Source organism: Habropoda laboriosa, unplaced genomic scaffold, assembly GCF_001263275.1.
Source record: "Habropoda laboriosa isolate 0110345459 unplaced genomic scaffold, ASM126327v1 scaffold124, whole genome shotgun sequence".
NCBI lineage: Eukaryota > Metazoa > Arthropoda > Insecta > Hymenoptera > Apidae > Habropoda > Habropoda laboriosa.
Window position 1 is genome coordinate 1,540,360 of NW_017100265.1, and position 14,465 is coordinate 1,554,824.

Consider the following 14,465-nt stretch of genomic DNA (forward strand, 5'->3'; position numbering starts at 1 on the left):
TAATCACGGTTGTACGACATAAAAATTCACTTTCGTAAAGTTGCTAATGGGTCATTTTTGACCCGTAAGGTCCTCCTACCGTTACTATATCACACAAGTAACTTCCTTTGGACGTAATAAAATTTCCATAAAACGTCCTCAGGAGCACAAGTATTACCGTTAAACTTCAACCATTCCACATTTTAAGGAACTTCGTTGTCCTCGAGAGATAATCGAATCTGGGTATCTTCCATTTCTTCCATCTTTCTTCAACTCCTCTCTCTCTCTCCCTTCATCCTTCGTTCGCTGTCTATCACTTCACCATTACGTGGCGCGCGACTTTTTCCAGGATTCTCGTTAGCGTGTATCGTCTTTCGACGATCAAACAGCGATAAAAAAAAGGCGATCAGTCAGAGAGGTTTATTCCATTCCCGCTTCGCTCAACGGGACGACACACGCGCGCAACACCGCACCTAGCGCACACACGCGTTTTTGCGTGTAAGTACAAAAGATTAATCACGTGATTCCATGTAGACAGGATGCTGGCGGTCGCTTTTGAAACCACAAAAGCGCATCGACTTACTGCCGGTCGGTTCATTCTTCGACTGTCTTTCGGCCGACACGTGTTTTGAAAGCGACGACGAGTCAGTATCGATCATCCTTACAAATTGTTCCTTATCAAACGACAAAGTTCCTTCTTTGCTTCGAGTGAGAAAAATATAAATCAGTGGATCGCGATCATTTTCTTCGATTCGTCAGCTGCCAGTCGTAACGCGCGCACTTACGAAGTCGTGAAACAGTTATTGAAAGATAATTGCGTTACGGTACATAAACGTTGTTGCGTCGATGCTTAACTGTCAGTTTGAAGTGTTTCTGCAGTGGGAATGCTATAAAATGAACTGATTTCTGAAGAATATTTTGTTAATGATATTTGGTTAGTTTCGGTGAAATATAATTTACTTGCACACAATTGCGAATGATTAGAAAGAAATTTGAATTGAAAACCGATAATTAAGAATAGATCACTAGTTAAATTCGAGCACTTCTTCTTTGTGTAACGCAAAGGAACAAAGTTGTCGAAGAATTTTTCTGAAGGGAATTTTTGCCACTATTTTCACTCAAGTGTTGAAAAGAGAAAAACTTGAATGAAAGGACCGTGTTGAAAGCTGGCAATTAAGAATAGATCACTAGCCAAATTCGAGCACTTCATCTTTGTGCAACGCAAAGAGAAAAAAGTGTGGAAGTATTTTTCTGAAGGGAATTCTTGCTACTATTTTTGCCGAAGGGTTGAAATTTGTGAGACGACAAAGGGGTTGGAAATTCGCACTTTCACGAGACGTGTTTTCTCGTTAGAATGAAACTGGAATACATGCCGTGAATTATTAATGATACCTGAACTGTTTTCGTACCGCGACTTGATGACATCGGAACTTCTCGACTGTTTCGCGTGCAGCTTGTTGTGGGTTGCCAGCGAATGGATCGTTTCGCTTGTATTCACGTTCTGCAGCAACCGCGCGACAAGAATCGGTGCTAATTTCGTAAACATGCGATTGCTTGCATTTAGGAGTAAACGATTGGATGAACAAGCTGGAATGCGAGGTAAGAATCGAAGTTCTTTAAGGGAATTAATAAAAAGTTACGCTAGGGTTGATGAAAATAGCTTTGGTTATGTATAAATTAAATTTGCAACGATTAAGTGTCATTTTTTATAGTAAAACTAGATTTAATTTAAACGGAGATCGTAAAACTCGTTATAGCACTGTGCAGTGCATAGTAATACTATAAATCATATTAATAAACTGTTCCTAAATTAACATAGATTCTTTAAGCACAAAGTTGCAATAAATTATTTAATTATAAAATACTGTCACTTTATTTATTTAAATTAATAATAAGCATGAGTGTCTTGGGATTTTCTTTTGTTCTAACATCGACAAATATACAGGGTGAGTCACGTAAAACAGGCTATTTAATTATGGTTTTATAGTTACGGTATTGCGAGAAAAATTTAAATGGTTGCAAAGGGTTAATAAAACAGAAGAAATATATTTTTTATACATTCCATTTTTTCTGTTTTTTTTTTCTTTTCAAGGCCACCTATATTTTTTTACATGAATGTATTTTTTTTTTACTGTGTGTACCAGCAAACATTGATGTGCCTTTAAACATGCTTAATAATATCACCTTAAAATCACCTTAGACTCTAAAATTTTAAATCAAACGTGAAATTTCCATTCATTTTTTAGCATTTCTTCTATCAAAAAAATTTGTCTTCCATCTCATTTACCTGCCCTTTGAAACCATTTAAATTACATATAAAAATTTCCTCGTACCACCATGGCTAGAGAAGATAAGTAAGTGTAATTTTGCATTATTTCATCAAGATCTTCCTAATTTACGAATTTCTTCTTGTGAATGACAGAATCACGTAGATAAATCCATAGACTTCAGTCAGAAAACAGAAATATTGAAGACAGCAATGTCTCATTTATAACTTCCTGAAAATAAGGTTTCACTGTGACTTAATTACCGTTTACCATCAATTTTCTCTCTTATCTATATTCAACATACTAAATGATATCACGTTTGATGATTAGAAATTTGGCAATAGCGTAATACAATATAACCCTATATTCCTCTACTAATACGTAGTTTATCACACTCCTCTGTTTGATAAGTGTCTTCCGTGATTCAGCAAACAAAAACGACATTGTTCCATCTCTAAGACTGAACATATCCTGGTTCGTTTGATTCGACATTCGGAACCTTGAAAAAAGGCACAGCCTCTTCAAGGCTCTACCGATACACTGCAATTCTGTTAACGAGTAATTTTCGCACATTTTGCCATTGTAAGCCGGCGGTCGCCAGGTGTGGTGATTCAATTGGCACGTTTCTTCATTGTCACACCGAACGTACACCGTTTATCGTTTTCTTGATACGTCGCTCCGGAGTCTTGTTATCAAGCTACGCTACTTATCGTCGTGAGATGAATTTTTCATATGATTAACATACTTCTTTTCATTCATAAATCTCCAGATTACGTAGCCGTACTCTGCATTTACATTAGAACTAATACTTCTCTGTACTTATAAATTATAACAGCAATATGTAGTACCTGAAGCATTGTTCAATTCAATTTTTCACCCTGTGATGTGTCGAACATTGTTAATTTTACTTTGCTGAATTTTGAATCCTGTTAGACGCTTAAATTTTCATTTATTCTGCATTCAATATTTTAGAATTATTTTATTTTATTTTAGAATTATTTTATTTTATTTTAGAATTAGCTTTAATATTTGGAGCAATATTTAATTGATTCCTGTATTCGGTGATGTATCGAAAATTGAAGAATTATGCTTGGTCGAAGTTAGTATCCGATAGTCATTTTCTATTGTTCCCAAAGGACCGAAAAAGGTCTCACGTGTTATCGACTTTCTCTTATCGTCTATCTTTGGCCAGTTTGGACCCTAGTCACCGTCGTCACATACTCGACGCAGTTAAGAAAACGTAAACCGTATCGTTCTGCCTCACCCTGTCGTAAATTATAGCGAGGCGCTTCAGAATGGCTCATTTACGTATTACAGCTTTTGCCTTCTTCGCATTCTTCTTTGTTAGTTAACGTTTGTTTAAAAAAAAATCCGGCAATATCATCGTCGTACAATGTGACGTAACTGTGGCACAAGAAAATAATTGCAAAAGCTGTTAAAAGATTTCTCTTGCATTAGTCTATACAGTATGTAGATGAAATTGTGCTTCAAGTACGAAGATATCATTTCGAAACAAATTATGTACTATGTAGATGTGCGCAGTGGTACACTTTGAATGGATTTCTATTAATTATACAGCAGTTCTACTAATTACACAGTGAAATAAACAGAGATTTGTCGTTTACGTATTATTTTGAAGAAAGCATGTAAGGACAAAGGATTTCGATCATTTTTTGAATAGAAATCGAGCAGTAAAATGTTGGCTAAATAAAGTAATTACGAAAATATTGCAACACCTTAAAAATGAAAATGCACAAATCTGAAATGGACATATATTGTTTGAGATATTTCAAGGGAAAAATGATTAAAATTTGATTAAAAAAGGTCATTCCTTCCTCAGAGTAGCCGAAAAAACATACGGTGATTTCCATATTTGTGCAACTCCTTTTTCTAGGCGTTGCAATTTTTTTGACGAGCGGTGATAAATAATAAAGACATAAATGTTTCGTTATTCACACTGAAAACGTGCTACCATTATTTTTTTATATACCTGTTGTCAATGAGAGAAAGAAATTTACTTATTATGCACAAGACACTTTCAAGTCTCCAACAATGTCCAACGTATTCCAACTAACAATAGCACGAAGCGAACTTTTTCATAAGAAGCGAAATCGTATGTATGCGAATGAACTTCCTTATCCTTTTTCACGCAAAAAATAGAGGAAATGACGCGTACTACATATGGTCAAGGCAATTCTGAGCGTTGGACGAAAAGCGTTGTGCATACGAGATGTTGATTATAGGTTTCAAGGCTTTCTAGCCGAATTCTCGCACGCTCCTATTTCGATCCGCTCTGTTTTTTCCAGTACACCCTTTTCTTTGTTTCATTTTTCACTTTCGTGCGGTACTGTCATTGCGTTAGGCTTTTGCCGTCGAATCTACTAGAGCATGACGAATAAGCAGGGGCAAAAAGGGGATTCCAAAAGCTACGGGACACGTCGAGATTATACGCCGTAATCCTGTTGTTAGGTTTTGCTTTTACGCGTTATTACAGTCAAAAGTCCGTAACTAACGAACAGCTTGGAATTTTTATTACTTCGTGTTACTTTTACTGTGTCGGTATTATTCTTTAAACACTTGTCGTTAAATTCCTCTTTTTTTTAATTATGTCTTTCTGAAAGTGGAGAGAAAGAGTATGGAAAATGAGAATGGAATTTAAATTTAAATATGTGTAGAAATAATTGGTAGGAAATTATCATAAATTTCAATTGAAGGAATATTAAATATCGTAATTGAATTTAAATAAAAATTCGTTATTGTGTGTTATTAATACTGAATTGGATATCCTAATTGAATTTAAATGAAAATTCATTATTGTGTGTTATTAATACTGAATTAAATGTCTATTGGATATAAATGAAAAAAATAGCAAAAATAGTGAGAATTGAGGTAAAATTCAGTTGAGTAACGACCAAAATTAGGATGTATTTGCAATAGTTAATTTTGGCAACTTGAAGATCATTATGTGGGTAATAGACTGTTTTAAGAATAAGAAGGGGAGGAGAGATTATATGCGGGCGAAAGTAAATTAAATGGAAACCCTTTGACTGTGTTCGATTCAATTGGTCCAATTGAGAGTGGAAAACAGAAAGTATTCTCATCTTGAGAAAAAGTCTCTTATATTTTCCCACGTTCAATTTCGTCATTATTTTCATAATATGTAGAATTCTTTCTAAACATTACAATTTTATCATTATTTTCATAATATGTAGAATTCTTTCTTTAACATTTTAATTTTATCATTATTTTCATATACAAAATTCTTCACTTTGAGTATTATTATCTTTTAAACTGGAAACACCCTGTATTTCTCTGTAATTTTATATTATTCCTTATACCGTTTCTCATTTTCTTCTAATTTTCATAAGAAAACTGTTTTCTAACAAGACTACTAAAATAGCAAATTAATTTTAATGGGTCGCAAAGTACTCAAGCTCGATTACATCACTAATAGATTGCATTCATCTTCTATTGTTCCTTATTACGATAAATTTGAATACAGTATTGAAGATGCACTTCTTATTGTATTGCAGAGCATCGTTACATAAGTAAATAGGCTATTATTCCAAGTACTCTTTATTATATTATCATTCGTTCTCGTAAATTTTCTCTGTAAACTTGTAAATACGTACTGCAAGTATAACTGTACGTTTTATTGTACAGTTTGTTATCTTTATTCTGTTTCTAACTTTTATAAAAAAAAAATGAAGGCTTTAGGCTTTCATAAATAAATAAAATTAAAATGAAATATTAATACGGAATTTTATACTGAAAAAATGACGTGTAACATAAAGCACAAGTTATCTTCGATGAAAACACACAAATATTTAAAATAAAGAAATGAATAGTAGAGTAGAAAAATCTAGACGAAGATTTTATTAGACAAAATTCGAATTGTGCCAGAAACTTCGAACAAAGATAGAGTTAAATTATACTTTTCACCTTGAAACACTTAATAATGTTAAATATCGTATAGATAAAGAAAAGTTCATTAATCAAAACGATTATTTTACTTGAAAACCGAGACAGATTTGTGAGAAAAACCCCGAAACGTGTCACGAGTAATCCAACTATCTTTCCACCGAGAAACTGAGTGGTCATTGACAGAATGAGATAATAGAAGTAAAGTAAACAGACGACAAAGATTCGAAACCTGTTAGGGACAATATTAAGGAAGATGTCTAATTTCCATTCACTAAGTACACATAAAATGGAAAATTCGATAATTCTTTGACAAATAAAAAGTATAAGCACCAAACCTCCTTGAATTATACGTTGCTAAATTTTTACAAAATTTTTTTAAATATATTCCAAAAATTTCCGCTAAATTTTCTCATATTTTAAATAACAAGAAAATTCATAAATAGAAAATAGAAACCATCATTTTTACGATAAAGCTATCAGAGATCTTTGTCTTTTCTTTGCATTTAGAATAAAATCTGAAACGTTAGATATTGATGCAGTTTTTTCTTTTCAATTACAACTTGGAGCGTTCGTTCGCACGTTGCTTTCCCTTTGAACGTCTAATTACTCCGTTTCTTTTTCAACACTTTTTTCCTTCCATTCTGTTCACCGTACGACGTGTTGTAACACGCGTTTTTATCATACAAATTCACGCACCACTTTTTGCTGTGATAGGTTGTTCGACGAGAGTATGAGACACGCAATAACGAGAGACAATATATTGTACACCGCCACAGACTTCGAGGCCACGTTCATTGCATACGCCTACGAAGAAAAATGTCGAAATATTTCTTGCAAGATACCACACGGTTATATTTATGGGACCTGTTTTTGTCTTTTTCGAATTTTTCGAAATACACAATTTAGGATACGCGAATTTATCGACGGAGTTCTTTCAAAATTTCCGCCCTCTTATCACGATATACAAATTGAATCGCGTGATTTTCTTTTTCATCGAGAATTTCCTGTTAAGTTACTTATTTTAATCGATTCCCTTCGTTAATTCCATTTTATACATTTTTCCAGTTTGTCTCAGCAAACATTGCCTTCAGAAATTATCACTGAAACTACTTGACAATATACATTAGTATGTTTATTAGTTAAACAAAAGGCAACGTATGTACACTTCAGAAATAGTATTATCAACGTGAATTTGATAATTGTTGTTATAATTGTACATATTTGTACAGCTCGTTATATATTATCCGCAAATGTTTCCACTTTTAAATTTTTATTTTATATATACACCTCCAACTTTTCATCGATATTAAGTCTGCTGCTAATTTTTTATAGATTCGAAGTTTATCTCAATTCTACATTTATCAATTTATCTCATGTCAATTGATTCGAACGATAAAAAATTCTCAAAGTCGCTGACTTTTTTCTGGAAATTGCAATGCTCGGTGATTCCAAACTTTTGGCCGGTAGTGTACGTGCATTGTGAAACAAGTCTGGCACGTTTAAATAAATTTTCAGATGATTCAATCACTTCGACATTTTACTCAATTTTGTAACGATCTGTTTTATCGACGTTACAGATATGAACAAAATATTGTTAACTTTACGCCGACAGAAATATCGCGTAATTTTGCAGATTACTTAGAACTTTCTTTCGTGAATGAAATTCCTTTACTTTTTTCCACTCCGTACGATTACGACGAATTGAGAGATCCGATCGTGTAATATGCGCCCGCATAATATCGCGGATAATTACATTGTCTGCATGTCAACCTTAATAAAGTACGGGAATCGATAGTCGTAGAAGGTGATACGATCGGTGCAAAAATGAATCTCGCCTTCAGAAACATAAGCAGCGCTCATTATTATTCGCAATGTGAACTGGTCGACATGTATATTAATCCAGTAAATGCTGCCGTGAGAAATTAATACGTGTATTGGATTAGAAACGCATAAATCGTTGCATATCTTGACAGTTAACTGTATTATCTAACGTATTACTTGACACGATTAGAAAATCCGACAGATTTTTTTATTACTTTCTCCTTTATTTCTGCTTTACGATTACGTTGAAAATAAGCATTTTTACCGAAGTAAAGTTGAATATCGTCAGGAACATTTGCGATAATTTATTTGTTTCGAATATTATGTAACATTAGCATTTCTTATTTTACTCTGTCGTAAAAGTATAACGGGAGATCTGTAGAAGAAGTGTGCGAACGATTTGAAAATTTCGGTATTATTTGCAAAAGTAACAGATATTAAGAAAATAAAAAAAAAAGAAACATTTGCTTCTAATAGTTTCTATTTCCAACTTTTTTCTTGTTTCCTTGAGCATAGTTGATTTTCAACTTCAAGTTCAACGCGTGTCTTATGGAAATACGAGCGGGCCTAAAACGAAGGAATTAACTTAATTGAATTAAAACGCTACGCTTCAGCTCGTTTAACTCAATTATCCGTGTACAGAGTATCGTGTTAACGTCAAGATCGTTGTTGTGCAAAATTTTATTAAACGAGTTAATTGCGCGCACTTTCTCGCAATAGAACAGACCCAATTGCGAATACTTGTATAATTCGTGTGCTTCTCTCTTTTCCAAATTAGCCTGTTTGACGGATAACAAATTTATAGCTCTTTAAAGAGAAAATTTTAGCGAGACATCATTTTATAAGTACCAACGAACTAGAAAATCATAATTATTTCCTAGAAATACGACGATAAATTTGTAAACAAGCAGATAAAGTGGAAATTTGAAGTTCCTGACATCAAAAATGAACATAACTTTGCATGGAATGCAAAAATTCGAAGGCGATTTTCTAAATGAAAGTTCAAATTATTAAATAGCTTGTTTGTGAAACAATTACGTTTTGTTATGTACCGTTATCGACAGTATACCTGTGATTAATGATTATTTTACCGAAGAACCATCATCTGAAGAGGAGGAAAATACATAATAATAGCGTTTTGTTTTGCAAGTAATTTAGAGTAAAATTCTAAGCACATTTATCGATTTATCGCTTTCTGTGGTTATTTTCTTCTACCTTTCTCTTTTTCATAGAATTTTGCATTTTGAATTTTATATATTTTGTTTTGAAATTATAATTAAATCATATAAATTATTCAGCTTCTAAATGATGATACATATGTAGATAGCAACGAATGTTGTGTCTTCAGACGATTCAACGTGAATGAAAGTTACTATCAATCACTATTTCATGCTGAATATTTTCTCGTAACTTTGTAGCAAAACGTTTACACTCGAATTTCATAAATTTTCTTCTTATTTTCACTCGTAGATTAGGTTTCTACGGTTTATCTGGGAAAACCCGGAAACACCCTGTATATCTGTTCGAAATTAAAAATAACGTTGATAATTTAAGGGTTCATTGGCGCCCAGATTATCAACGTTAGTTTCGCCCTCGTGCGAAAGATATATTTGGGACAGGGGAAATTTTTGCTAAAATTATTTGACCCCAGTGGCCAATGTCTCTCCGGTATCTCAGTTCTACTGGCTCTAATTTTAACGAAACCGTGATTCACAAGCTACCGTAGATTTTACACACGTTCGCGTACTATAAGGGCACTTTATGTATCCCACGCGCTATAATTCTCTCTGTTTATACAATCATTTGAAACAAAGTTTGTAAACACTATCGTTTCTATGAAAATTCCATTTAAATCGTTTTTTTCTTTTTTAAGCGGTACTTTGATAAGAACGGTACTACTTTAGTTGTACGCGTAAATCAGCTTTCTTATTTGATTTTATTCTCGACGAATTTGTTTTTCTTTTCTGCAAATTAACTAAAAGGTAAAAATAGTCAGTGGTACAGTTAATTGTAAAATACAGTTGTAATAGAGAAATTTCTAGATTTTATAGTGAAATTTATCGATGTAAAAATTAAGACGATAAATCCAAGTGCTTTTCATTTTTTCATTTTGCTTGGTTAACTACGCGTAATCTTGGTCACAGCTTCTGAAACAGACTCACTCACACACCTCTCTGGAAATTGCAATTGAATAACGTGTGCTAATTAATCGTTGGAGATGCAAAATTATGTTAATATACTCCGAGGATTTCTGTCAATTACATCTGCGTGTGATGTGTAACAAAAAAGAGAGGAAAAAATGCAGCATAAAGGAGCGCCAGGTTTGAACGACGGAAAAGAAACAGATGCTCTAACGAGGACGTAGAAATTGAACAGTGGTCCTGATTGTATTTATTTTTGGCAACGGTACGCTTGTTTCTTAATAAAATATGAAAGAAAAATAATCGAGAAAAGAGGCAAGAAAATATCGCCGACTGATATTTTAAAAGTAGTCGAATATAAATAATAGTTCTTTTCCTTGTAGATTCTTGTTCCTGTTAATATCAATTATGCGAAGAGAAATTCATCTTTTGGGAATATCGAGTTTTTCATTTAAAAAATGTACACTAGTTTCTTATTTGTAAAGGTATGCGCTTCTATAATCGTATCTGTTATTATTGTTATGCATCAACGAGAAAGATTGCTGCCTAAAGCAGTTTCCAATGCTTCAAAGTATCGATAAAGTCTCTCTATGAAATAGTACAGTTGCATTCCACAGTTCTTCTCACGAGATACTTCCTATCAATGAACATACCTTTAGTAGTTAATCCATACCTTAATCAGTTAATAATAAAGGATTTATAATGAATTAACAAAGATTCTCGGAATTCAATTGAAACAAAAGAATAACGTGCTGCAATCGTATTATTTTAAAACACTCACAAAAATTTAGTATCCAATAAATAATGAATAAAGGCAAAAATATTTCACCTGCTATAAACAAGCATTTCGTGGCATATAACATTTCGATTCGATTGTAGATTTTAATTTCACCCTTCATAACACCATGTGACTTAGAAGTGATTATTTTATGTCAAATGACTGTAGTAAATTTATTATAGTTATTCTAACTTTAAATAATATAAGAATGCAGTTGTTTTTATCCTGGGAGAAATGGGGAGCGGGTAGAGTGACTCTTCGGTAGCTTTCCAAAGTCAAGCTGCATGCCTCGCGACTAATGTTAAGATGGGTGACCGCCAATGTTGGAAAAAAAAATTATATTTGTAATTTATATGTAAGGTGGGTCTACAAGTTGAATTACAACCGTCAACAAACGAAAGAAATCTACTTCAGTTTTTCAGACCGGACTTCCCTCTTTCCTATTCTGTTTATTTCAAAAGGTCCCAGGACAGTTCGAAGAATCGATAAGATTTCTTCATCTCGTATTTATTCCTCACACATTCCACGACGCTACGTCCCGGGACCTTTGGCCGTTGTTTATAAATAATTGTCGTTGCAGTCGATAAAACGTGACCACCACATGCATTTGCATTAAAACCAATCCCCCGGGGCCTGACTCATTCATTGCAGTCGCCCGAGTCCAATCGATCTGTCAGTCGAGCGAGGCTCCTTGCTCGAGAAGGGTTGCTCACGTCTACTACGTTTCTTCGATCGAATCGACTTTGCCGGCAACAGGCTGTCGTTTGTCGTTTGTCAATTCGTGAATTGGCTTGTTTGAAAAATCTTAAGTGAACAAATGCAGAAATTTTTAAGAGAAGAAACTCGATTTTTGCAGAATATTCGAATGTGTTGAAGAACTTGCGTTTGCTTTGGTGCACACGATGTGACAGTATAACAGAATTGAAATATTGGAATGCACTTCAGTGAGAAAAGTGCTGTTTTGTGATCGGTGAAGTTAAGGTTCTTGGAGAACCTTTAACGGTCCATTTTTGTGTAAAAGTGAAATAAAGGATTTTTAATTAAAATCTGATTAAAAATTTGTAATAAAGATTCACTTAAGTTAAACATCAAGCTGGATAGTTTTATAAAAGTTAAACATTCTGTTTTCTGGGTGGAAAAGTGTCTAAAGAACTCTTTGAGTAGTGTAATATAAAACTGATCGAAAATTGATGACTTTTTAAGTGATGAAAAGTATTCAATTGACATAATTTCTGGATACATTGACAGTACTGTTTACCACCTGTGTCGTTATCAAATTGATGAATGGAAAAGAGAATAATAATTATTGAAACTTTGAAAAATAAAAGAGAACACTAAAGACAGCGTTTAATACAAATATTTTTTAAATCATGATTTTTATATACTCAAGTTTGTAATGAGCATTATCACCATAACAATCGTTTACAATGACGGTAAGATACATGTTGCAAGTTTTTTAACAAATATTTTTGGAGGTCGTTACTTCTGTAGCATTCTGAATTCATTAATGTGACTGCTAATATCTTACTATCGTTTTATCAATAAACCGGTGCTGCTGATTGTTTCTAAGCAACACTTCCGGTCACTGTACTCACAAAAACTTGTGTCTATAAATAAGGAATTATTTATAAACTGTACCAGCATGAAAAAATTAATTCATTTTAAATAATATCATTCACGATAAATTAACTCTAAGATTTATCATAATTATTTTAAATAACATTATTTACCATAAATGGTTATTAAAATTTATCAAACACAATTAGTGTGTTAAATGTCCTCTATAAAAAGAACAAGCTATTTTTCCTGCTTCGAAACGAGATAATTTAATCAGAAGCGTAATCTTATGTAGTAATATCCGGTAATGATATGCATAAAAAATGAAATATTTTGACGTTCTTCGCCTAAACAAGTTACCTCATTCTTGCTTGAGACAGTTTTTTACTCGAAACAGAAGAATTTACATATCCTCGTTGTTCTTTTTTTTTTTTTTCGTTGTGCTTTACCTTCGTTTATACTAATCGCTGTTACTAAAAGAAGTAGCAATGCATGAAAATGGTACAAAATGAATTAGTTTCACGTAGTTTTATAATCTGTGCTGGTGTTACACTGTCTAATGTTTCAATCGAAGAAGATCAATAAATAATTGAAAGTAAAACGCTATCTGCGGTAAATATTGCCAAACCTTTGTATGATTTAGATATTACAGTTCTTCTACAGTTATCAGATTGGCTCGATGAAGTCCGCAAAACTAAAAATCGAATACATCGATATTTGCTGTGCGTCAGGAAACATTCGTTTGTAGAAATGATTCATGGAAGATACAATAAAAATGCCTACATTTGTGTACCTTTTCTCTGTTAGATATACATACATAGTCGCGACGTGACCATTTGCGTCGTCATTTTATCGGTCCTTGGGAACTCTCGTGATTCTTCAATTTTTTTTTTTCTTTTTAATTATGTTGCGACCCCGTTAGGGCGCAACGAAGCCTCGGTTTGGCGGATTATCATAATAAACGAGTTAATCAGATTTGCCGAGGTGGCGACGTTCGGCAGATAACCATACACTCCCGTACCGGCGCCATAATCGAACAATAGACTCTTCACTAGACCCAAAACACTCGGGGCCATAAACATTCCGTTACTGTCCCCCAAAATCTTATCTTTGGTCGACCAATAGCAGAACGCGCCACATTTTCCACCTCCTAACCTGTTCTCAATGTTACAGTCGTCAATTTTGATTCTATTTGTTACGATTTCTACCAATTTGAAGAAGAATTGTCTAACAATTCTCGTACCGAGCACACTAAAGCACACTAAAGAAGAAAACTGTGTGTAAAATAAAAAGTAGGAATAAATATTGTGTAATAGCGTTTAACGTTGAAACATGTTTAAAAAGTTTAGTATCTTGAATAATCGTAAGGTAGTTCCGAGCTAGATAATATTTGTACGCTGTATATTTGTACGAGAATAAATACAGAAGAGGAAAGAAGTTTTCTTTTTCTGTTTTAGATTAGAAAATACTGTGGTCGAGAATTTCTGGAAATTATTCGGAAATGAAAAATTTTCGTTTATTTTTTACAACACAAGACACCGGAAGTATCGAGTTCCTTGTATGTTTTGTTGCAGACGACGGCACCCGATGCGCTCGACCCGAGTCTGAAAGGTTGCGGCAAAAGATTCGGGAGGGTGTACGGAGTCGAATCTGCTCGAAAACCTTTATCCTTCCCGTAATCGCGCGGCACTCTTCGAAAGAAATCGCGATACTTCGAAAGCCGAAAGAAGATATGCCATCAACCAATCCCTCAACATTCAACCATGTGATTTTCGAGGTAAAGTAAAATAGGAGTAGAGAAAAAAGAAAAATTGCACTCTACGTCCTTCATTTTCTTATTTAACAGACGGTGTCTTATTTATTACCATTACCCAGCAATGTATCTACTCTTTTTTTTTTTTCTATAGAAATTATTAGACTACTTTGTTCAAGTCGTAGATGCACAGTAGATGTCACGTGAATATTATTATACGATCCAAAAGTTTTCTGTAGACGTGC

General features: G+C 33.6%; 1 protein-coding gene across 1 annotated transcript in view; it reads left to right on the top strand.

The window, feature by feature from the left end:
• Positions 1-1,358: 1,358 nt before the first annotated feature.
• LOC108573177 overlaps positions 1,359-14,465 on the top strand; it is a 19,871-nt gene continuing 6,764 nt past the window's right edge. Inside the window, exons 1-2 of the mRNA XM_017935567.1 lie at positions 1,359-1,578; positions 14,042-14,244. Of these exons, the coding sequence (XP_017791056.1) occupies positions 1,365-1,578; positions 14,042-14,244 (417 nt within the window). The 5' untranslated portion in view covers positions 1,359-1,364. The remainder of the gene's footprint in view (positions 1,579-14,041; positions 14,245-14,465) is intronic.